Here is a 25,124-nt window from a genome sequence, read left to right on the forward strand (position 1 = left end):
ACAAATGGCCATGATAGTTTTTTTTTTTTTTTTTCACACTCGCTAAATCGTCATTTGCATGCGCATTTGTTTACATATGTCAGTAATATTCACTCACGGTGCTTTTTGTTTTCCTGTCTGTTCAATAGTTTTGAGTCAGCACTGAGACTCGCGCACACAAACTTGGAGTGGACTCAGTTGAACTAGTGGGCTTGTCTAACAGCTATCGATACATAGCTTTTGGCAGAGGTGGGCGAGTCAATGAATTTTGAGCATCCATCATTCGGATTTCGTTGCTTTTTGGATGCATGGATGTATGGCTGTTTTTGTGCTATCGGGATCACCAGGAGCTTTAAGAGACAGAGAATGAGATACCCGTTTAGAGCAAGACCAGCGTATGGAGTCTTTGAAGATCTCCTGTACAGCACCAGTGATGACGCTCACGGCTCCTGCATCTTACTCAACTTTTTTTTTTTTTTTTAAAGCAGCTGTATGGAAGTTTTAAAATTTCAAATCGCTACTGCCACCTGTGGCCGAAAACAAACTGCACGCTCGTACACGCTGCGCGCACTCGTACGTGCACGACCTCATTACTTAAGACTGGGCTCTTCATATCCAATTAAACTATGTTTTCAGAGGTAAGAAGTTTTATAATGTTTTACAAAACTGGCCACTTCACGGAATTAGGCTCTCAATCCCCACAAAAAAATTGATGTCCACGGGACGTGCAGATCATATTGCATTAGTCGGTCGAAGACCAGTTTTGTACTGTACTCCAAAACGATGTGCAAATTACGTTAATTAATTGGACCCCATTCCGACGTCAATATGCAGTTCCATATTGTAGTCACCCCGCTCGACGGACGTCTACCTGATTCAAGTCATTATTAGTTTGTCGCCCCAAGGCTAGTGTCATTGTGCATGAGTCGAAAGGTGGTCCGTCATTTATGGAAATTGATGATTGAGAAAAACACAATATAGACCCATTCACTGCTTGGTATGATACGGCCGTGAATGTTATCGCCATACAGTAGTAGCGTTCACACTCCGTTAGCATAATGTAGGTACAATAGGTTGTTGTCACGGAGGAAAATAAGGCAACATTTAGCCTGATTGAAACGCTGCGGAATGGAACGTCTGTTCTTCATAAAGTCATTCTGTTCTATTACATTCAACTTTGCCGCCCCTTTCATGCTAAATGTTGCCGTCCACCTCACTTTCACCCCTAGTTACGACCGAGAAGTGATCGAGCGTGAGGTTACTGCTATTTGAGAACAACACTTTTTTTTTTTCTAAATGTCAAGATACTCGCTTCTTACCTTTTGGAGTAGAAAGAAAGCCAGTTGTGAATCACTTTTCTAATCCAAGTCCGAGCTCAACTCTGTCCACCGCTGAAATGTCAAACCGATGTTCACTCACGCTCTTGCTTGGCATCGGTCACTATCAAGTTTAGATTTTTTTTTTCGTGGCACTTGACATTGTTTTCACTTTTTTAAAGCAGCCTTCCGCGGAGTAACAGCGGGTGTCTGGGGCAGCGAAAATCTGTACTAGTTCCATCTTCGTGACTACAGGTAACAACTGACGAGACTGCACATGACGTCACATCCCGCAGTCAGAGGGCGGGAAATTCGAAGGATTCGGACCGGACGCTTCCTAAATAATATTGGCCAGAGGCTTTTAGGAGTACCATTGTTAACAGCTAAGATGTTGATCTACTAATTAGAATATGTTGTAGTCGTAAATGGTCAAATAAAAAGGCTATTGTTAAGATATTCTGGGGGGAAATCCTCCATATAGTAGCTTTAAAGAGAGAATCTGAGCTTGTTTAATGAAAAACAAATCTGCTGTATTTGCTGTATCTACACAGTGCTGGCATATATAAAATTGGCCTACTGCCCAAAGCCAGCTGAGATAGGCTCCAGCACCCACCGCGACCCTTGTGAGGAATAAGCGGTCAAGAAAATGAATGAATGGATGGATGGATATATGGATATATATATGTCAGTCTACTCGGCACAAAACAACTCCTCGTCCAGATGGCACCTTAAAGTCACATCACTTCAGCAGCGTTCCATTCATAACATTATTCATGATCATCACAACTGCAAGTGGCTGGCAATCAGTTCAGGGTGCACCTGCCCGAGGCCGGCTGGGATAGGCTCCAGCACTACCACAACCCCTGTGAGGAGTAAGCAGCTAAGACAATGGATGGATGGATCATCGGACTAACAGAAGACAAATTTATCAGCTAATGAAAGAAAGAAAATGTCTTCAGAAATTCATTTTGTCATATCTAGTGATATTTATGTGATTTAAATGCAGTTTATAATGTTATTGTTTGGAAAAAAAAAAAACATTCACAGTCAGTTGGGATACATCTATATTTCTTAGCATAATGACACCGGATATACTGCAATGTACAGTCCATGGTGGGATTTGAACCCACGACCTCCTCATTACTGAACAATGCACTATAACAACTGAGCTACTGAGCAGTCCTGGTAATGATGGTCAGTTGTATGTATGGAAGTGGGCGTGGAAAGTGGGACCTCGTGTCAGTCCCTTTGAAAATGAATAAAACTTCACGATACATTAGAAAAAAAGAAGTCTAACTGCCCATTTAGTCTCGATGGCTCCTGCACGTTCGATCAATGTTTTTGAAGGGTCATAACACAAAGTGACTTTTTCAATGCAGACTCTCCATGTTCTCCCCGTGGCTGCGTGGGTCTCCTCCGGGCGTCACGGTCGTCGAGTGGTTAGCACGTCCGCTTCCCAGTTCTGAGGTCTCCGGTTCGAGTCCAGGCTCGGACCTTCCTGGGTGGAGTTTGCATGTTCTCCCCGTGCCCGTGTGGGTCTTCTCCGGGTACTCCGGTCTCCTCCCACATTCCAAAGACATGCATGGCAGGTTAATTGGGTGCTCCAAATTATCCCTCTGTGTGCTTTTGAGTGTGGATGGTTGTTCGTCTCTGTGTGCCCTGCGATTGGCTGGCAACCAGTCCAGGGTGTACCCCACCTACTGCCCAAAGCCGGCTGAGATAGGCTCCAGCACCCCCCGCGACCCTTGTGAGGCGTAAGCGGTCAAGAAAATGGATGGATGGATAAAATGTAAGGAATGTGAAATAATTTGATAATGATTAGTATTCAATATTGCATTTTTATTCAAGACTTGTCCACACAGGGTTTCAACTCACATCCTTTGGTGTGGCAGTCAATTGCTCAAACCACTGTGCTTATTCCTGCAACAGAAAATACTGTGACATTCAATATAATTGTAGTGAATATGTCAGTATGTACAAAGCTTGCGCTGAATTTGAGTTTTGAATGTAGAACAGATGTTTATAGAAATGAACACTTTCAACACTCCTCAGTGTTTACCAGTGTAGATTTTTAACACTATACAGTGTTGGAGGTGCACTGCTTAAGTGTGGAAAAAAAGTTGCTTCATTGCAACCTTTTTTTTAGTGCTAGTACTGTTTTTGGTCTCAATACCTTTTCTATATTTCCATTCTAATGTCGGTGCTCTGGTTACATTGTTGTTGCATTTTTGTACAATTATAGTCGTTTTAGGCAAATAACTCCAGTACAGGAAGATTTTAAAGGCTGGTGACGAAAGCATCATTTCAAATATCGCTTATCACATGGTTTTCATTTATGCTGTGCACATTTTTATTTAAATTAATTTTCAACGATATCAAACTAGTTGACCTACATTTCTAAGGTCAGTAAACATTATTTATTCAAAACCTTTTTGAATAAAACGTAAAAAATGGTAGTTAGTTAAAGAGGTAAATTGGTCACTAGGTCAGTACAATACAGGATATAGAGAGACTTTCCATCTCACTGATGTCCCTCCTGTTTATTTCAGGTCAATGAGCATTTTGAGAGAGTGCCTTTTTTATGGTGCATTGAGAGTATTTTCTGATGGGATGAACACAGCGGTCTGACACCACTGACACTGAACACCGAACACTCATATTTCACCAATCACAAGACTTTGTGTGTGCGTGTGTGTGTGTCTGGTGTTTTTTTTTTATCTTCGTTTACTACACTATGGAGGAACAAAAATTCCATAATAAATAAATAAATCAATAAAAGAGAACATAAAAATGGATATAAAACATAATACAAATATATAAACAGAAATAAAATCTCTCTCTCTCTCTCTCTCTCTCGCTACATATATATATATATATATATATATATTAGGGGTGTCACGATTCGCCAACTCCACGATTCGATTTAAATTTCGATTTTGGGGTCACGGTTCGATTTTTTTTTCGATTTTTTTTTTTTTTTTTTTTCCGCTCCCCCACTTTATAACACAGAGGCATATGCTTCTGTAGGCTAAGGCTAGTCTATGATCATTGGTTCTATTCATTGTACAGTAAATCTTATTTCAAAAGATCGGCTACATATAGGTGATGCAATTTCCATATTATTTTTGTGTAAATTTATGTAATATATGATAATTGACATTAGGCAGGAATGATCAAATTCAAAGAATTTATTTACAATATAAAGTTAACCGTCTTGTTCTTACTGAAGTGTAAAATAAAAAATAAAAAAACAAAAACAAAAAGTCACAGTGGGTGCCTGCCATCTATTGACTGTTTTTGGTTACAACAGTGTGCTGTGCGTTCCTCTTAAAATAATGTGCAATGTGCAACAACAACAAAAAATATATTGTATCCAAAGTCATGGAACAAATACAGCCTGAACAAACTATATCCCAACATTTACAGTTGCTGGGCATACTGTAGCGTGGTTCAAGTACACTAATTAAATGTTTGAATCCAGCGTTTTCCAAGGCTGCAGGTCTGCTGCTATAAATAGACCTATGGATCTGGCGTTTCGCGCGAGCTGAAGTGTGTGGAAGTTTCACTGTAAATGAGGATGAAATAGTTGGTTGGACCGTTGTTTTCCCACTTCTAGTTGAATTTGATAAATCTAAATCTTTGTGATGCCTGCGTAAATGTCCCGTCATGTTTGTCGTGTTTCCCGTTGTTACGGCTGGCGGCTCGGGCCCGCCGCCGGCTCCGCTCCCCTAGTATGTATGTGTGTGTTTGTGTCGGCTGGTGCCCGTATAATGGTACTTCAGTTTGAATGCGCCAGCGCGACACTCTGATTGGAGGACTGTGCCAGCGCGACACTCCGATTGGACGACTGTGCCAGCGCGACACTCCGATTGGACGACTGTGCCAGCGCGACGCTATTGTGTATCCGTGTATTATACCCCTATTGGTTATTGTTGTTTCTCCTCCGTTCTGTCAGTTCTGTCAAATGCGGTTATTATTTGTTCACCTTCCACTTTCACTCCCTTGTCAAACCCCTGCCTGAAATTTCAATTAAAACTACTCAGATGTTAAAGTCGACCCGTGTTTATCTACTCTATATTTTCTGTTATTGTGTTACTTCCCTTCCCCTTGACGAGCCGGGCGTAACACCGTGGCCGAGTACAGTACGCGCACATAGCATATCTTGCAACTGTGGTCTTTTTATCGACAACGTGAACGTTGTCGACATAACTCACCGGGAACGCAAAATGTTTCCAAACTGGTGACGAGAGAAGCGGGAGCGGCTTGAAGCACCATTGCTGTGTCTGTCCGCGCTTGCCATCATGACTGCAGGAGAAGTCAGCTAACAAGTGCCGTTAGCTAGTAGCTGAATGGCTGCGTCTCATTTGCTTTCCTGGGAGGTGGCGGTGGCGGCGGGCGCGGGGGGGGGGGGGGGGGGGGGGGCATCGAATCGTGTGTCCTCTCTTCTTTTTCGATGCTCGAAATCGTGACGTAATTTCGATCGATTTCGATAAAAAATCGAAATCGTGACACCCTTAATATATATATATATATATATATATATATATATATATATATATATATATATATATATATATATATATATATATATATATATATATATATATATATATATACACACACAGATAGAGATATATATATATATATATATATATATATATATATATATATATACACACAGATAGGTCGCTTTCACATGTCGTCACTTCCGCCACGGATCTGTTGTTGTTGTCGCCATCCTGGGTGGCCTCCACCTCCACTACATATCACGTTTGTTGTCTGCGTTTAAAATGGTACATTGTTGCTGCATTATTGGCTGTTCGAACAAAGCCAAGGGAGAAAATGGTCCCTCTTTCTTTTCCGAATTCCGAAAATAATTAGGAACCAGGGCCTGGAGACAGAGGAGTGCGGACTCCGGAGGGAAGTCGTTACTTTGGGCTCGTGTGTGCAGCGATCACTTTGTGAGCGGTAAGCTTGTTTACCTTTATTTAATGCATGAGGATTAATAACGTTTCGTCCGCCCATATATGGGCAAGTTGCTTATGTTTTGGATTCATGAACAAGTAAGTTCGGCAGTACAAGCTGGCTAGCGGACGTTAGCCGAAAGCTAACATCGGACATTTTCACCCAAAGTAGTGCCAGTGCAAAGTGTTTACTGCTGAAATTGACTGCGGTCAGGCCAGCCGCCACTCGAAAAGACGAAGTCAAGCCAGCCGCCCCAACGATTGTTAATACTGTGCATTACGGTAACGTGCGGACGTGCCCCTGCGTTGGCCACCTTCAAAATAAAAGCTGAGAAACACCTGGTTTATGGTTTAAAATAAAGAATCATAAAAAAACAACGGTTTGTTATTCCAGAACCAGACCAGTTCTAAGGGACACTACTCCACCCCAGGTATCCAACCAAAGTACTTTGAACAAAATCTGATGTTGGATTTCAAAATAAAACCCATTTGAAAATTGAAATCTCGACTATTGTTGCTGATTTCAAAAAATCATTAAAAATTCATGGTTTGTTATCCCAGGACCAAACCAGTTCTCGGGGACACTACACCACCCCAGGTATCCAACCAAAGTACTTTGAACAAAATCTGATGTTGCATTTCAAAATAAAACTCATTTGAAAAGTTACATCTCGACTATAATCCCTGATTTCAAAAAATCATTAAAAATTCATGGTTTGTTATCCCAGGAACAGACCAGTTCTAAGGGACACGACGCCATCCCAGGTATCCAGCCAAAGTACTTTGAACAAAATCTGATGTTGCATTTCAAAATAAAACTCGTTTGAAAATTGCAATCTCGACTATAATCCCTGATTTCAAAAAATCATTAAAAATTCATGGTTTGTTATCCCAGTACCAGACCAGTTCTGAGGGACACTACAGCACCCCAGGTATTCCGCCAAAGTACTTTGAACAAAATCTGATGTTGCATTTCAAAATAAAACTCATTTGAAATTTAAATCTCGACTATTATTGCTGATTTAAAAAAATCATTAAAAATTCATGGTTTGTTATCCCAGGACCAGACCAGTTCTAGGGGACACTACACCACCCCAGGTATCCCGCCAAAGTACTTTGAACAAAATCTGATGTTGCATTTCAAAATAAAACTCATTTGAAAATTGCAATCTCGACTATAATCCCTGATTTCAAAAAATCATTAAAAATTCATGGTTTGTTATCCCAGGACCAGACCAGTTCTAGGGGACACTACACCACCCCAGGTATCCAACCAAAGTACTTTGAACAAAATCTGACGTTGCATTTCAAAATAAAACTCATTTGAAAATTGCAATCTCGACTATAATCCCTGATTTCAAAAAATCATTAAAAATTCATGGTTTGTTATCCCAGGACCAGACCAGTTCTAGGGGACACTACACCACCCCAGGTATCCCGCCAAAGTACTTTGAACAAAATCTGATGTTGCATTTCAAAATAAAACTCATTTGAAAATTGCAATCTCGACTATAATCCCTGATTTCAAAAAATCATTAAAAATTCATGGTTTGTTATCCCAGAACCAGACCAGTTCTAAGGGACAATATTATTTTATTACTATATCATTAGTATTATTAGGGGAGTGGAATGGAGAAGAGCGGAAACACGCACACACACTCAAGCAACGTTTTTGAGTCATCGGAGTGCCACTGTCTGATCAATATTTAAACGGATGACATCAAATGCAGTCAAATACAGTAATTTAACAATATGACATTCAATGTGAAAGCACATACAAATTCTTTTGTCATTTTTAATGCTGCTTTTGCTGATGTTTTAGATTTTTATTGAGGCACCAACAAAAGATGTTGGTATCATGATAACACTAATTCACATTTGGCATAAAGGGCAAAACCAGTCCCGTTTTCGGACATTTCTCAATTCTTGTGATGTCATTCCTAGGCACTGCACATGGTACCACCTTCCGCAGCCGTTACATTGGATCTAATCAGAGGAAAAATTGAAAAACAAATTATTACAAAACACTTTAATGCAACAATAAGTATGGGCAAATTTTAACAAGGACAACTCGATAACATGTTGTTTTGTTTTTTTAAATTACTCACTACAAATTGTATTTTCCAAAACCTGAACAAATCTAACTTCTATGGACTTCACAAACTAATGTGCCACTAATATACAGCAGGACTAAATGAAAAAATTATATTCAAATACATAATATGATCTTGCAAAGTAAAACTCACCCAGTGTGTTACAGGAGGACCTGTTCCAGGCGGTTTGGTCATTGAACACATGCCACAGTGTATGGAGATATCAAATACTACAACATAATGAAAGCAAATATCAGTTAATGTATATATAATTTATTTTATTTTTTTTAATTCACAGTCCTGTAGGTATGCTGTTTGAAATTGTTATTGAAATTTTAAATTCATCTGTGGAGAAAGAATACAGACATATCTTTCATATAGTCACACATTGTGGTACATTGCATGAACAACTGCATAAGTAATGTCATTCAGGATAATCCGTTGTGTTAAAGACTTAATATTAATTAAGCATGTACCTGTATTCATAAGAATTGTTTGGCCAATCAATGTATTGATGATACAACTGCAGAAAAAAATGTTTTATTATGGGTGATTCGTGATCACTCTTAAATAGCCTACCAGATTCTTTCAGTATCTTTAAAGCCAGTCTTCTTCTCTCAGACGCCATTTCCACACTCGATGTCCTGAACTTCATGCAAGGAATGTCTGGGAAAGCCTTCATCAGTTCCATTGCCATCTGAAACACAAACAGCTTTTCTTGTCTTGTGGGATTGACCTAATTGTTTAGGGTACACAATTCATAAATACAGTTTATACAAGGCAACATATAGTGTAACTGATTGTTTTTGTATGTAACTCATTATATAGCTACATAAGCCAAATACACAACCAGTGACTGTCCAATATTTAATGACAAAGTAGATATTAATTACCAAGGTAACAATAACGCCACAGCTATTGCCATCCTTCTGGGTGGGATGGGACAGACACCCTCCTTTCCATTTGTTGTCCACCCAGTCTGACTTTCCATAGCAGGTTCTCCTCATTATTAGGTATTCACTGTGTTTGATAAAGGTCACAAGAACAACAACTTTCACACTGTAAAAATTATTCAAAATAGTGTGTAAATAATAGGGAATATTGGCCATTTTGACGAATATCAGTATCAGCCTTTTTTAAAAATCTGACGGCCGATAAAAAAATCAACCTAAAACCATTTTAATCACAAAGAACTATTTACTTAAATTTTCAGTTAACTTTATAAGAGAAGCTGCTGATGTTGCGAACTTTGTGAACCATTTTTTTCTTAAAAAGTTTGAAAATTTAAGTGTGAAGATTTCTTTTTTTTTTTATTTGTAGAAAACGATAGAGAGCTATAGTATTTCCTTGTTTAAGTTTCTATTTAACTTTTTAAGACGTACTTATGACTTTGGAAGCTCTCTGAACATTTATTAGAAATTTAAAAAGGGATGTTTATTATCTAAGATAAGAAAAAAAGAAAAAAGATACATTTTGACAGGTCTGAAAAATTGTTCAATAAACATGCTATAAGACATGACAACAAAGTCAAGATTGCCATTTATATATTTTTTAAAAAGTGGACACCAATATCTTCTTTCACCCCTTTTTACTGAAAATTAATATCGGCTCCAAATATCGGATATCAGCCACCTTGACCACTAATAATAGGCATCGGTATTGGCCCTAAAAAAAAGATTGGTCTATCACTAGTAAATAAATTTAATTATTTGAAGATACATTTATGGTACTGAATATGTGATGAAAGGGGTACATTACATTGAGGTACAGACTATGATAGAGAAGGTCAGCACCACAGCAACTGTTTGAAGAGATGGAAGTGCAGTATACATTGTAAATACCTGAATGTTTTGGCAGCAATGTTGGAATCCGTTGCTTCAGTGTTGCTCAATGCTGGATCCACCAGATAAACTGTTTGGTTAACAGCATTTATGTACTGAAAGGTTAGAAATTAAACATATATATGTTTATATTTTTTGGAGGAAGCACAGTTTTATTGCTACTACTAGAAGCTTTTCACAAGCATTGCCAATAATACAACTAAAACAACTCATTTCGACAGGTATGAAAAAGACTGCTTATATTTTTCTCTGTGGAAATAAATACTGTACATGAACTGCACTTACCAGAAGCTTCCAGTGATTCCTGTTGACATTTACAAATGACATAATGCCCTTGTATTTGTGAAAGTTCACCTGTCAATAGAGATACAGTGTAAGCTTAAGTATTACAATTTATATTCCTCAAAATAATAAACATCATGGCTTTGAGTGCTATCCTCTGAACTGGTTTGGTGACCTTCCCCCTAATCACAGCAATACCTTTGGCAGACAGTGACGTGGAAGTTGTTTCCTGTCACCAGCGAGAATGAGGCCAGCTGTGTAGTGGTTCAATATATAAAGTCTTTTCTTCCTCTGAAGTTTGTTTGCAGAAAGATGAAGTAATGCCTCAATTATCTATGAAAAAAAATATTTGTTTGGGATTATTTGTCAAATGAGAGTTTCATTATTTTATTTAATTAGTATAATAACCTTAAATTATAAATGTACCTCGCCATTAAGCCACTCATGAGGCCGTAATGAACATAGCTCACTGTGCCAGATGATAATGGTGTTGCCTTTTATTTGCGATGGCAGCATTGCAACCACAACTTCTGTTTCCTTCTTACCCCACAAATCATCAAGCTGTAACCACAAACACATACACAAAAACATCAAAATATTACAGATCAGTATTAGATGGTATATATGGCAGTCTAAATCATTTTCAGAAAAGTAAATATGTCACAGTACTTAATAATAGTATAATAATAATAGTAATATAGTAATATTGTAATAACAGTATAATCAAGACTAGGGCAGTTTTATTTACACATTTAAGACAATAATAAAGTTATAGTTAAAAAAAAGTAAGTGAGGTCAATAATAACAAATACATTTAAAATATCAAGGCCTGTTAGTTGGGCTACGAAAATAGCAAAAAATAAATACAAAAATTTGTACCTGGGACAAAGGGTTGAGGATTTGAAAAATGGAAGGGAAATGATTATTTTTCTCCCAGGTGTTTGAAGGACAAATATTGAAATCATTTAAAAAACTTCAAAATAGAATTATACCTAAGAAGGATTTTTACAAATATTTGCAATTAAGACATTACCTCCAGAGACATAGTGAATGGGGAAAAATATGTAAAGAACCGACTGAGATTGCGGAATGTTTCAAATTTATTCAAAGGGACAGTCAAAGAAGGGAGTCATTTATAAAGCTATGCAAATTTATTTCAGCACTAATTTTATGGAGGTCAAGGGAAAGTGGGAATTGGAAGCTAATGTATTAATAAAGACTAAAGATTGGGAGAAAAAGAGGGGCACAAAATAACCAGCAGTCCAACATGGAGTGAGTTTTAATGGAAAGTAGATGTGTTACTTCAATAAGCGAAGTGTGCATTAAGTTTGCGCATCAATTTGAATGGCGGAGAGTAGAGTGGTGACAATCTTTGCGTAACTTTGCACTTTAAAGCTTGCAAGTTAACTTCCCCGATCTCAGTAAACCACATGCTATGCATGTTCATAAAAAACAGCAACTTTCCAGCAGTTGAAACGTTTCTATCAGAGCCGATTTCATTGGATCCATTTCATTTTCAATCACCGTTTGGTAGTTTTGGCTACCCACAATGCACCACACCGCTACACATCATGCACGTTGAATTCGAGATGCGCACTTCGCTTATACATCTATACATCTATCGCTTAAACATATAAGAATACATCTAACTTGTGTGTTGGTGTAACTGGCAGTGTGTGGGTGATTTAATTCGCATTTTTTTTGTGATTGGCCATAGATCTTAGATTTTTTTAAGAATTAATGGTAACTTTTATTTGGGAGTTACGGCTGGATCCAGTGCTTTATATAGGCCTTTACATAAACCTACAACATGTTTTTTTTTTTTTCCGTTATCAAAGAGAATCCGTTTGTTACGTGGATAATCGTACCTGCTCATCTGGAGTTTCTGAATGTTGATGCTGGTCATGCTGGATACGCGGGTCTTGACTGCTGCCGTTTTGAATAGTTGTGAAAGAGTCCTTGGCTTGACTCAGGACTGCAGAACCAGGTTTTTGAGCAATGTTGACATCTGTGGTGTCATTGTTGACCTTGTGAGCAAAGCACAGCCTGTTTCATATCTGCCACATTAAGCTTATAGAACATTTTGATCACACAAAATTACACACACAGTAATAACAATGCTAAATGTTATTTTGTTTTCTTTACTTTTATAGGCGAAAAGTTTGGACACACACACACACACACCTTATTCAAGGTTTTTGCTTTACTCTCATGACTATTTACATAGTAGATTCTCAATGAAGGCATCAAAACTATGAATGAACACGTGGAGTTAAGTACTTAAAAAAAGATTAAGTAACTGAAAATATGTTTTATATTATCGTTTCTTCAAAATACTCACTCTTTGCTCTGATTATATTTTGCACACTCTTTGCATTCTCTCGATGAGCTTCTTGCGTAGTCACCTGAAGTGGTTTTCCAACAGTATTGAAGGAGTTCCCAGAGGTCAGAATGTCAGAGAGAGTGTGCAAAAAAAGTCATCGGAGCAAAGCATGACTATTTTGAAGAAAATAATATAAAAAATGTTTTCAGTTATTTCACCTATTTTGTTAAGAACATAATGCCTTCAGTGAGAATCTACAATTTTAAAATAGACTTAGACTTGACTTTATTGATCCCTTTGGGACATGTGGGTGTCTGTGTGTGTGCGTGTGTGTGCATGGTCGTGAGTGAGTTCAAAAAAGAGGGGGTCGTTCTGGTTTTTCACAGACAAATGGCAACCTCACCTAAAAATGAGGACATTTTGTAGGTCCACTTTTGTAGGTGAGGTCTTTTTGAGTATTTTTTTAAAATCATTATTATTATTATTATTATTATTATTATTATTATTATTATTATTATTATTATTATTATTCAATAAAAATAAAGTACTGTACCTCTGTCCTGGAAACTTCGAAAGGGAATGGCTTTCTGATAGCCTTGACATATTTCCCCCTCTTTTTTTTATTGCGCTGTTTCCACTTTTCCACATCCACTCTGAAAGTCTATAAAGGATACAAAAATTGTTTTTTGCATATTTCCATTGATGTATGAGTTTTATTTTGAAATGCAACATCAGATTTTGTTCAAAGTAGTTTGGCTGGATACCTGGGGTGGTGTAGTGTCCCTTAGAACTGGTCTGGTCCTGGGATAACAAACCATGAATTTTTAATGATTTTTTGAAATCAGGGATTATAGTCGAGATTGCAATTTTCAAATGAGTTTTATTTTGAAATGCAACATCAGATTTTGTTCAAAGTACTTTGGCGGGATACCTGGGGTGGTGTAGTGTCCCTCAGAACTGGTCTGGTACTGGGATAACAAACCATGAATTTTTAATGATTTTTTGAAATCAGGGATTATAGTCGAGATTGCAATTTTCAAATGAGTTTTATTTTGAAATGCAACATTAGATTTTGTTCAAAGTACTTTGGCGGGATACCTGGGGTGGTGTAGTGTCCCTTAGAACTGGTCTGGTCCTGGGATAACAAACCATGAATTTTTAATGATTTTTTGAAATCAGGGATTATAGTCGAGATTGCAATTTTCAAATGAGTTTTATTTTGAAATGCAACATCAGATTTTGTTCAAAGTACTTTGGTTGGATACCTGGGGTGGTGTAGTGTCCCCTCGAACTGGTCTGGTCCTGGGATAACAAACCATGAATTTTTAATGATTTTTTGAAATCAGGGATTATAGTCGAGATTGCAATTTTCAAATGAGTTTTATTTTGAAATGCAACATCAGATTTTGTTCAAAGTACTTTGGCGGGATACCTGGGGTGGTGTAGTGTCCCCTAGAACTGGTCTGGTCCTGGGATAACAAACCATGAATTTTTAATTATTTTTTGAAATCAGCAATAATAGTCGAGATTTAAATTTTCAAATGAGTTTTATTTTGAAATGCAACATCAGATTTTGTTCAAAGTACTTTGGCTGGATACCTGGGATGGCGTCGTGTCCCCTAGAACTGGTCTGGTCCTGGGATAACAAACCATGAATTTTTAATGATTTTTTGAAATCAGGGATTATAGTCGAGATTGCAATTTTCAAATGAGTTTTATTTTGAAATGCAACATCAGATTTTGTTCAAAGTACTTTGGCTGGATACCTGGGATGGTGTCGTGTCCCTTAGAACTGGTCTGGTCCTGGGATAACAAACCATGAATTTTTAATGATTTTTTGAAATCAACAATAATAGTCTAGATTGCAATGTTCAAATGAGTTTTATTTTGAAATGCAACATCAGATTTTGTTCAAAGTACTTTGGCTGGATACCTGGGATGGTGTCGTGTGCCTTAGAACTGGTCTGGTCCTGGGATAACAAACCATGAATTTTTAATGATTTTTTTAAATCAACAATAATAGTCGAGATGTAACTTTTCAAATGAGTTTTATTTTGAAATGCAACATCAGATTTTGTTCAAAGTAGTTTGGCTGGATACCTGGGGTGGTGTAGTGTCCCCTAGAACTGGTCTGTTCCTGGGATAATAAACCATGAATTTTTAATGATTTTTTGAAATCAGGGATTATAGTCGAGATGTAACTTTTCAAATGAGTTTTATTTTGAAATGCAACATCAGATTTTGTTCAAAGTACTTTGGCTGGATACCTGGGATGGTGTAGTGTCCCCTCGAACTGGTCTGGTCCTGGGATAACAAACCATGAATTTTTAATGATTTTTTGAAATCAGGGATTATAGTCGAGATTGCAATTTTCAAATGAGTTTTATTTTGAAATGCAACATCAGATTTTGTTCAAAGTAGTTTGGCTGGATACCTGGGGTGGTGTAGTGTCCCTTAGACCTGGTCTGGTCCTGGGATAACAAACCATGAATTTTTAATGATTTTTTGAAATCAGGGATTATAGTCGAGATTGCAATTTTCAAATGAGTTTTATTTTGAAATGCAACATCAGATTTTGTTCAAAGTACTTTGGTTGGATACCTGGGGTGGTGTAGTGTCCCCTCGAACTGGTCTGGTCCTGGGATAACCAACCATGAATTTTTAATGATTTTTTGAAATCAGGGATTATAGTCGAGATTGCAATTTTCAAATGAGTTTTATTTTGAAATGCAACATCAGATTTTGTTCAAAGTACTTTGGCGGGATACCTGGGGTGGTGTAGTGTCCCCTAGAACTGGTCTGGTCCTGGGATAACAAACCATGAATTTTTAATTATTTTTTGAAATCAGCAATAATAGTCGAGATTTAAATTTTCAAATGAGTTTTATTTTGAAATGCAACATTAGATTTTGTTCAAAGTACTTTGGCGGGATACCTGGGGTGCTGTAGTGTCCCTCAGAACTGGTCTGGTACTGGGATAACAAACCATGAATTTTTAATGATTTTTTTAAATCAGGGATTATAGTCGAGATTGCAATTTTCAAATGAGTTTTATTTTGAAATGCAACATCAGATTTTGTTCAAAGTACTTTGGCTGGATACCTGGGATGGCGTCGTGTCCCCTAGAACTGGTCTGGTCCTGGGATAACAAACCATGAATTTTTAATGATTTTTTGAAATCAGGGATTATAGTCGAGATTGCAATTTTCAAATGAGTTTTATTTTGAAATGCAACATCAGATTTTGTTCAAAGTACTTTGGCTGGATACCTGGGATGGTGTCGTGTCCCTTAGAACTGGTCTGGTCCTGGGATAACAAACCATGAATTTTTAATGATTTTTTGAAATCAACAATAATAGTCTAGATTGCAATGTTCAAATGAGTTTTATTTTGAAATGCAACATCAGATTTTGTTCAAAGTACTTTGGCTGGATACCTGGGATGGTGTCGTGTGCCTTAGAACTGGTCTGGTCCTGGGATAACAAACCATGAATTTTTAATGATTTTTTGAAATCAACAATAATAGTCGAGATGTAACTTTTCAAATGAGTTTTATTTTGAAATGCAACATCAGATTTTGTTCAAAGTAGTTTGGCTGGATACCTGGGGTGGTGTAGTGTCCCCTAGAACTGGTCTGTTCCTGGGATAACAAACCATGAATTTTTAATGATTTTTTGAAATCAGGGATTATAGTCGAGATTGCAATTTTCAAATGAGTTTTATTTTGAAATGCAACATCAGATTTTGTTCAAAGTACTTTGGCGGGATACCTGGGGTGGTGTAGTGTCCCCTAGAACTGGTCTGGTCCTGGGATAACAAACCATGAATTTTTAATTATTTTTTTAAATCAGCAATAATAGTCGAGATTTAAATTTTCAAATGAGTTTTATTTTGAAATGCAACATCAGATTTTGTTCAAAGTACTTTGGCGGGATACCTGGGGTGGTGTAGTGTCCCTCAGAACTGGTCTGGTACTGGGATAACAAACCATGAATTTTTAATGATTTTTTGAAATCAGGGATTATAGTCGAGATTGCAATTTTCAAATGAGTTTTATTTTGAAATGCAACATTAGATTTTGTTCAAAGTACTTTGGCGGGATACCTGGGGTGGTGTAGTGTCCCTTAGAACTGGTCTGGTCCTGGGATAACAAACCATGAATTTTTAATGATTTTTTGAAATCAGGGTTTATAGTCGAGATTGCAATTTTCAAATGAGTTTTATTTTGAAATGCAACATCAGATTTTGTTCAAAGTACTTTGGTTGGATACCTGGGGTGGTGTAGTGTCCCCTCGAACTGGTCTGGTCCTGGGATAACAAACCATGAATTTTTAATGATTTTTTGAAATCAGGGTTATAGTCGAGATTGCAATTTTCAAATGAGTTTTATTTTGAAATGCAACATCAGATTTTGTTCAAAGTACTTTGGTTGGATACCTGGGGTGGTATAGTGTCCCCTAGAACTGGTCTGGTCCTGGGATAACAAACCATGAATTTTTAATGATTTTTTTAAATCAGCAATAATAGTCGAGATTTAAATTTTCAAATGAGTTTTATTTTGAAATGCAACATCAGATTTTGTTCAAAGTACTTTGGCGGGATACCTGGGGTGCTGTAGTGTCCCTCAGAACTGGTCTGGTACTGGGATAACAAACCATGAATTTTTAATGAATTTTTGAAATCAGGGATTATAGTCGAGATTGCAATTTTCAAATGAGTTTTATTTTGAAATGCAACATCAGATTTTGTTCAAAGTACTTTGGTTGGATACCTGGGGTGGTGTAGTGTCCCCTAGAACTGGTCTGGTCCTGGGATAACAAACCATGAATTTTTAATGATTTTTTGAAATCAACAATAATAGTCTAGATTGCAATGTTCAAATGAGTTTTATTTTGAAATGCAACATCAGATTTTGTTCAAAGTACTTTGGCTGGATACCTAGGATGGTGTCGTGTGCCTTAGAACTGGTCTGGTCCTGGGATAACAAACCATGAATTTTTAATGATTTTTTGAAATCAACAATAATAGTCGAGATGTAACTTTTCAAATGAGTTTTATTTTGAAATGCAACATCAGATTTTGTTCAAAGTAGTTTGGCTGGATACCTGGGGTGGTGTAGTGTCCCCGAGAACTGGTCTGTTCCTGGGATAACAAACCATGAATTTTTAATGATTTTTTGAAATCAGGGATTATAGTCGAGATGTAACTTTTCAAATGAGTTTTATTTTGAAATGCAACATCAGATTTTGTTCAAAGTACTTTGGCTGGATACTTGGGATGGTGTCGTGTCCCTTAGAACTGGTCTGGTCCTGGGATAACAAACCATGAAGTTTTAATGATTTTTTTAAATCAGGGATTATAGTCGAGATTGCAATGTTCAAATGAGTTTTATTTTGAAATGCAACATCAGATTTTGTTCAAAGTACTTTGGCTGGATACCTGGGATGGTGTCGTGGCCCTTAGAACTGGTCTGGTCCTGGGATAACAAACCATGAAATTTTAATGATTTTTTTAAATCAGGGATTATAGTCGAGATTGCAATGTTCAAATGAGTTTTATTTTGAAATGCAACATCAGATTTTGTTCAAAGTACTTTGGCTGGATACCTGGGGTGGTGTAGTGTCCCTTAGAACTGGTCTGGTCCTGGGATAACAAACCATGAATTTTTAATGATTTTTTGAAATCAGTGATTATAGTCGAGATTGCAATTTTCAAATGAGTTTTATTTTGAAATGCAACATCAGATTTTGTTCAAAGTACTTTGGCTGGATACCTGGGATGGTGTCGTGTCCCTTAGAACTGGTCTGGTCCTGGGATAACAAACCATGAATTTTTAATGATTTTTTTAAATCAACAATAATAGTCGAGATTGCAATGTTCAAATGAGTTTTATTTTGAAATGCAACATCAGATTTTGCTCAAAGTAGTTTGGCTGGATACCTGGGGTGGTGTAGTGTCTCCTAGAACTGGTCTGTTCCTGGGATAACAAACCATTAATTTTTAATGATTTTTTGAAATCAGGGATTATAGTCGAGATGTAACTTTTCAAATGAGTTTTATTTTGAAATGCAACATCAGATTTTGTTCAAAGTACTTTGGCTGGATACCTGGGATGGTGTCGTGTCCCTTAGAACTGGTCTGTTCCTGGGATAACAAACCATGAAATTTTAATGATTTTTTGAAATCAGCGATTATAGTCGAGATTGCAATGTTCAAATGAGTTTTATTTTGAAATGCAACATCAGATTTTGTTCAAAGTACTTTGGCTGGATACCTGGGATGGTGTCGTGGCCCTTAGAACTGGTCTGGTCCTGGGATAACAAACCATGAAATTTTAATGATTTTTTGAAATCAGGGATTATAGTCGAGATTGCAATGTTCAAATGAGTTTTATTTTGAAATGCAACATCAGATTTTGTTCAAAGTACTTTGGCTGGATACCTGGGGTGGTGTAGTGTCCCTTAGAACTGGTCTGGTCCTGGGATAACAAACCATGAATTTTTAATGATTTTTTGAAATCAGTGATTATAGTCGAGATTGCAATTTTCAAATGAGTTTTATTTTGAAATGCAACATCAGATTTTGTTCAAAGTACTTTGGCTGGATACCTGGGATGATGTCGTGTCCCTTAGAAATGGTCTGGTCCTGGGATAACAAACCATGAATTTTTAATGATTTTTTGAAATCAGGGATTATAGTCGAGATTGCAATTTTCAAATGAGTTTTATTTTGAAATGCAACATCAGATTTTGTTCAAAGTACTTTGGCGGGATACCTGGGGTGGTGTAGTGTCCATTAGAACTGGTCTGGTCCTGGGATAACAAACCATGAATTTTTAATGATTTTTTGAAATCAGGGATTATAGTCGAGATTGCAATGTTCAAATGAGATTTATTTTGAAATGCAACATCAGATTTTGTTCAAAGTACTTTGGTTGGATACCTGGGGTGGTGTAGTGTCCCCTAGAACTGGTCTGGTCCTGGGATAACAAACCATGAATTTTTAATGATTTTTTGAAATCAGGGATTATAGTCGAGATTGCAATTTTCAAATGAGTTTTATTTTGAAATGCAACATCAGATTTTGTTCAAAGTACTTTGGCGGGATACCTGGGGTGCTGTAGTGTCCCCTAGAACTGGTCTGGTCCTGGGATAACAAACCATGAATTTTTAATGATTTTTTGAAATCAGCAATAATAGTCGAGATTTAAATTTTCAAATGAGTTTTATTTTGAAATGCAACATCAGATTTTGTTCAAAGTACTTTGGCTGGATACCTGGGATGGTGTCGTGTGCCTTAGAACTGGTCTGGTCCTGGGATAACAAACCATGAATTTTTAATGATTTTTTGAAATCAACAATAATAGTCGAGATGTAACTTTTCAAATGAGTTTTATTTTGAAATGCAACATCAGATTTTGTTCAAAGTAGTTTGGCTGGATACCTGGGGTGGTGTAGTGTCCCCTAGAACTGGTCTGTTCCTGGGATAACAAAAGATGAATTTTTAATGATTTTTTGAAATCAGGGATTATAGTCGAGATGTAACTTTTCAAATGAGTTTTATTTTGAAATGCAACATCAGATTTTGTTCAAAGTACTTTGGCTGGATACCTGGGATGGTGTCGTGTCCCTTAGAACTGGTCTGTTCCTGGGATAACAAACCATGAAATTTGAATGATTTTTTGAAATCAGGGATTATAGTCGAGATTGCAATGTTCAAATGAGTTTTATTTTGAAATGCAACATCAGATTTTGTTCAAAGTACTTTGGCTGGATACCTGGGGTGGTGTAGTGTTCCTTAGAACTGGTCTGGTCCTGGGATAACAAACCATGAATTTTTAATGATTTTTTGAAATCAGTGATTATAGTCGAGATTGCAATTTTCAAATGAGTTTTATTTTGAAATGCAACATCAGATTTTGTTCAAAGTACTTTGGCTGGATACCTGGGATGGTGTCGTGTCCCTTAGAAATGGTCTGGTCCTGGGATAACAAACCATGAATTTTTAATGATTTTTTGAAATCAGGGATTATAGTCGAGATTGCAATTTTCAAATGAGTTTTATTTTGAAATGCAACATCAGATTTTGTTCAAAGTACTTTGGCGGGATACCTGGGGTGGTGTAGTGTCCCTTAGAACTGGTCTGGTCCTGGGATAACAAACCATGAATTTTTAATGATTTTTTGAAATCAGGGATTATAGTCGAGATTGCAATTTTCAAATTAGTTTTATTTTGAAATGCAACATCAGATTTTGTTCAAAGTACTTTGGTTGGATACCTGGGGTGGTGTAGTGTCCCCTAGAACTGGTCTGGTCCTGGGATAACAAACCATGAATTTTTAATGATTTTTTGAAATCAGGGATTATAGTCGAGATTGCAATTTTCAAATGAGTTTTATTTTGAAATGCAACATCAGATTTTGTTCAAAGTACTTTGGCGGGATACCTGGGGTGGTGTAGTGTCCCCTAGAACTGGTCTGGTCCTGGGATAACAAACCATGAATTTTTAATGATTTTTTGAAATCAGCAATAATAGTCGAGATTTAAATTTTCAAATGAGTTTTATTTTGAAATGCAACATCAGATTTTGTTCAAAGTACTTTGGCGGGATACCTGGGGTGCTGTAGTGTCCCTCAGAACTGGTCTGGTCCTGGGATAACAAACCATGAATTTTTAATGATTTTTTGAAATCAACAATAATAGTCGAGATTTAAATTTTCAAATGGGTTTTATTTTGAAATGCAACATCAGGTTTTTATTCAAAGTAGTTTGGCTGGATACCTGGGGTGCTGTAGTGTCCATCAGAACTGGTCTGGTCCTGGGATAACAAACCATGAATTTTTAATGATTTTTTTAAATAAGCAATAATAGTCTAGATTTTATTTTTCAAATGAGTTTTATTTTGAAATGCAACATCAGATTTTGTTCAAAGTACTTTGGCTGGATACCTGGGATGGTGTAGTGTCCCTTAGAACTGGTCTGTTCCTGGGATAACAAACCATGAATTTTTAATGATTTTTTGAAATCAACAATAATAGTCGAGATTTAAATTTTCAAATGGGTTTTATTTTGAAATGCAACATCAGATTTTGTTCAAAGTAGTTTGGCTGGATACCTGGGGTGCTGTAGTGTCCATCAGAACTGGTCTGGTCCTGGGATAACAAACCATGAATTTTTAATGATTTTTTTAAATCAGCAATAATAGTCTAGATTTAATTTTTCAAATGAGTTTTATTTTGAAATGCAACATCAGATTTTGTTCAAAGTACTTTGGCTGGATACCTGGGATTGTGTCGTGTCCCTTAGAACTGGTCTGGTCCTGGGATAACAAACCATGAATTTTTAATGATTTTTTTAAATCTGGGATTATAGTTGAGATTAAAATTTTCAAATGAGTTTTATTTTGAAATGCAACATCAGATTTTGTTCAAAGTACTTTGGTTGGATACCTGGGGTGGTGTAGTGTCCCCTAGAACTGGTCTGGTCCTGGGATAACAAACCATGAATTTTTAATGATTTTTTGAAATCAGGGATTATAGTCGAGATTGCAATGTTCAAATGAGTTTTATTTTGAAATGCAACATCAGATTTTGTTCAAAGTACTTTGGCTGGATACCTGGGATGGTGTTGTGTCCCTTAGAACTGGTCTGGTCCTGGGATAACAAACCATGAATTTTTAATGATTTTTTGAAATCAGGGATTATAGTCGAGATGTAACTTTTCAAATGAGTTTTATTTTGAAATGCAACATCAGATTTTGTTCAAAGTACTTTGGTTGGATACCTGGGGTGGTGTAGTGTCCCCTAGAACTGGTCTGGTCCTGGGATAACAAACCATGAATTTTTAATGATTTTTTTAAATCAGGGATTATAGTCGAGATTGCAATGTTCAAATGAGTTTTATTTTGAAATGCAACATCAGATTTTGTTCAAAGTACTTTGGCTGGATACCTGGGATGGTGTCGTGTCCCTTAGAACTGGTCTGGTCCTGGGATAACAAACCATGAATTTTTAATGATTTTTTTAAATCAGGGATTATAGTCGAGATTGCAATGTTCAAATTAGTTTTATTTTGAAATGCAACATCAGATTTTGTTGAAAGTACTTTGGCTGGATACCTGGGGTGGTGTAGTGTCCCTTAGAACTGGTCTGGTTCTGGAATAACAAACCGTTATTTTTTTATGATTCTTTATTTTAAACCCTAAACCAGGTGTTGAGCAGCTTTTATTTTGAAGGTGGCCAGCGCAGGGGCACGTCGGCATGTTACCGTAATGCACAGTATTAACAATCGTTGGGGCGGCTGGCTTGACTTCGTCTTTTCGAGTGGCGGCTGGCTTGACCGCAGTTGAAAACTGGATGGATTAATCTTGGGCTCTTAATGCCGATAACATGTTTTTTGGTGGCAAAATTTAAACTTGGAAAAAAGAGACAGAAGGGGGTGATGCAAGAAAAGAGACCCCCGGGGGTGATGCAAGAAAACAGACCCCCGGGGGTGATGCAAAAAAACAGACCCCCGGTAGCCTACACATCATGCTAAAGAACTTATTCACGGCCACCCTACTGTGGCAAAATAACCAGTCTTGCCATATTTTATTTGTTTATATATTTGTTTATTGTAACAGGTCGCCCTGCGCCCGTTTTTCTGTCCAATCATCCCGACTGGGCTCCAACATTAAAGTTGGGTCCCAAGTTACAACATCTATGTCTCAGCCCAGTCGGTGCCAAGATATGAACGTGCACAGGAGAGACAAGCAAAGAAAAGACGACTCGAAGTGGCAGAGAGTTTGTTGCAGTTATGCAGCCAGATGGCTCCAGTAACCTGTACCCTCAAGTACTGCTGACATCATTGACTCTGGTATGCCACTCAGAATTCATTACATGATATATTGTATGCATGAATGAATGTATGTGTTTATGTTTGTGTGTGTACACGCACCTTATATTTTAGAGACATTTGGAAGTGTTTATAGAAATAAGTATTTGCCTGTAGCAATGTTCATACATTAAAAAATGCAACAAAATGTGTAAATTTCTTTTACACTGACAAAAAAAGGCTGGTTACAGTAACAGTACTATATTAAACCTATTACTGGTACCGTATTTTTTTGTGATCTTTTTTAAAAAAAAATTATTTCTTTAGGGATCTCATGCCAAACCGACTTGATTGCCAATGACATGATGGAAACGAAGGCGAGCATCAAAGCATTGGAGGAGGACAACATGCGACTGTTTGTTTGGAGCTAATAAAGGCAGCGATTATACAAATTCTATTGTTGGGTTTGTTTACAAAGCTATACATAATACAAATGACAGGATTTGACTCAACGTGCAATATGGTCTCTCTTAAAATAATGGCATAATAAATTTCTATTATTTCTAAAAACACAAAATGAAGTGAATAATGATTAGATATAGTCATTTCAGGGATAAAATTGAACTGTTAATTTATGATGTAGTTTATTTTAGCACAGGTGCCTACCATCCTGAGATATTTACATTAAAAAAAATATATATATATTCATTCCTTACTGCTTATGCTCACGAGGGTTGATAATTTGTGTCAAAATATTAGGCCATTATTTTAAGAGTATGACGGTATGATGTAATGTTGATGGGGTACGCAATGACTTTCATTATGCTATGTACAGAGGAAAAAGTTGCTCTCTTTTAAATTTGTTTAATGTAAGACAAGTACCAGTACTGTGTTACAGAGTTTTTACAATAATCCTTGTTTCACATTTGTCACAAAACCACTGTCCTTTTGGCAGTCTAGATTGGCACACTTCAAGTGATATCATTTGATTTTACAGTCTGCTGCAGCACAAAAAACTACTTTACAATTACTTTTACTTTAGTGTCTTTGAAGGACATGAGCAAGTGGTAGGTGACAGCGGCTGAGCAGGAACACTGGAAGTCCACTGCTGATCTAGTAAATGCTCTCCCGAGCAGTTCAGGTAGGAGGGCTTTTTGGGAAAAAAAAACTTTGGCTTTTCCAGCTGGCCAAAACGAGCGATCTGGGTGGACTCGCTCAATATAAATATCACACTTTGTCCACACCACAAAGTCGCAGAAGTCCCGTCCAGTTAAACTCTTCTGTGCCTGAATCTGAAAATATTACAAACATTGTAATGAAAATATGAAACATAGAATTAAATAAGAAACTACAAAAAGTAAAGCCATACATACCTGGTAATAATATTGGTGTTGTCGTGACAAGTGATGAATTGTTGCCATCCGGCACCAGACAGAAATTGGGTGTTGTGACAGCCTCCTTAGCCGTGAGATCATTAGAAAAGCTGTCAGTATGCTCAGTAGTTACCATGAACAC

At 37.0% G+C, this 25,124-nt stretch overlaps 2 protein-coding genes across 6 annotated transcripts in view; one reads left to right on the plus strand and one right to left on the minus strand.

Moving 5' to 3' along the window:
• Positions 1 to 25,124, plus strand: part of ajm1 (apical junction component 1 homolog) — a 66,272-nt gene that overhangs the window by 17,401 nt on the left and 23,747 nt on the right. Inside the window, exon 2 of one of the 5 annotated variants that reach the window (XR_013278750.1) lies at positions 6,177 to 6,218. The exons of the other annotated variants lie outside the window; for them this stretch is intronic. The gene's annotated coding sequence lies outside the window, so the exon portion shown is untranslated. Of the gene's footprint in view, positions 1 to 6,176; positions 6,219 to 25,124 lie in introns of those variants that run through there. 5 annotated transcript variants of the gene reach the window in all.
• Positions 7,889 to 10,785, minus strand: LOC144002844 (uncharacterized). Its single transcript, XM_077498451.1, has 7 exons — positions 10,674 to 10,785; positions 10,479 to 10,547; positions 10,194 to 10,288; positions 9,246 to 9,372; positions 8,932 to 9,049; positions 8,506 to 8,582; positions 7,889 to 8,245 (listed from the first exon to the last, which is right to left on the minus strand). The coding sequence occupies exons 2-7, from the start codon at positions 10,518 to 10,520 to the stop codon at positions 8,132 to 8,134; spliced, it is 573 nt and encodes a 190-aa protein (XP_077354577.1). The 5' UTR covers positions 10,521 to 10,547; positions 10,674 to 10,785; the 3' UTR covers positions 7,889 to 8,131.

Source organism: Festucalex cinctus, chromosome 15 (assembly GCF_051991245.1).
Source record: "Festucalex cinctus isolate MCC-2025b chromosome 15, RoL_Fcin_1.0, whole genome shotgun sequence".
NCBI lineage: Eukaryota > Metazoa > Chordata > Actinopteri > Syngnathiformes > Syngnathidae > Festucalex > Festucalex cinctus.

Coding starts and splice junctions, on each gene's coding strand:
- LOC144002844 (XM_077498451.1), bottom strand. CDS start 10,520: ATGTCATTTGTAAATGTCAACAGGAATCACTGGAAGCTTCTG. Junction 8,583..8,931: donor AAAGATACTGAAAGAATCTG/GTAGGCTATTTA, acceptor ATTATGTTGTAG/TATTTGATATCTCCATACAC. Junction 8,246..8,505: donor GTCCTCCTGTAACACACTGG/GTGAGTTTTACT, acceptor TCCTCTGATTAG/ATCCAATGTAACGGCTGCGG.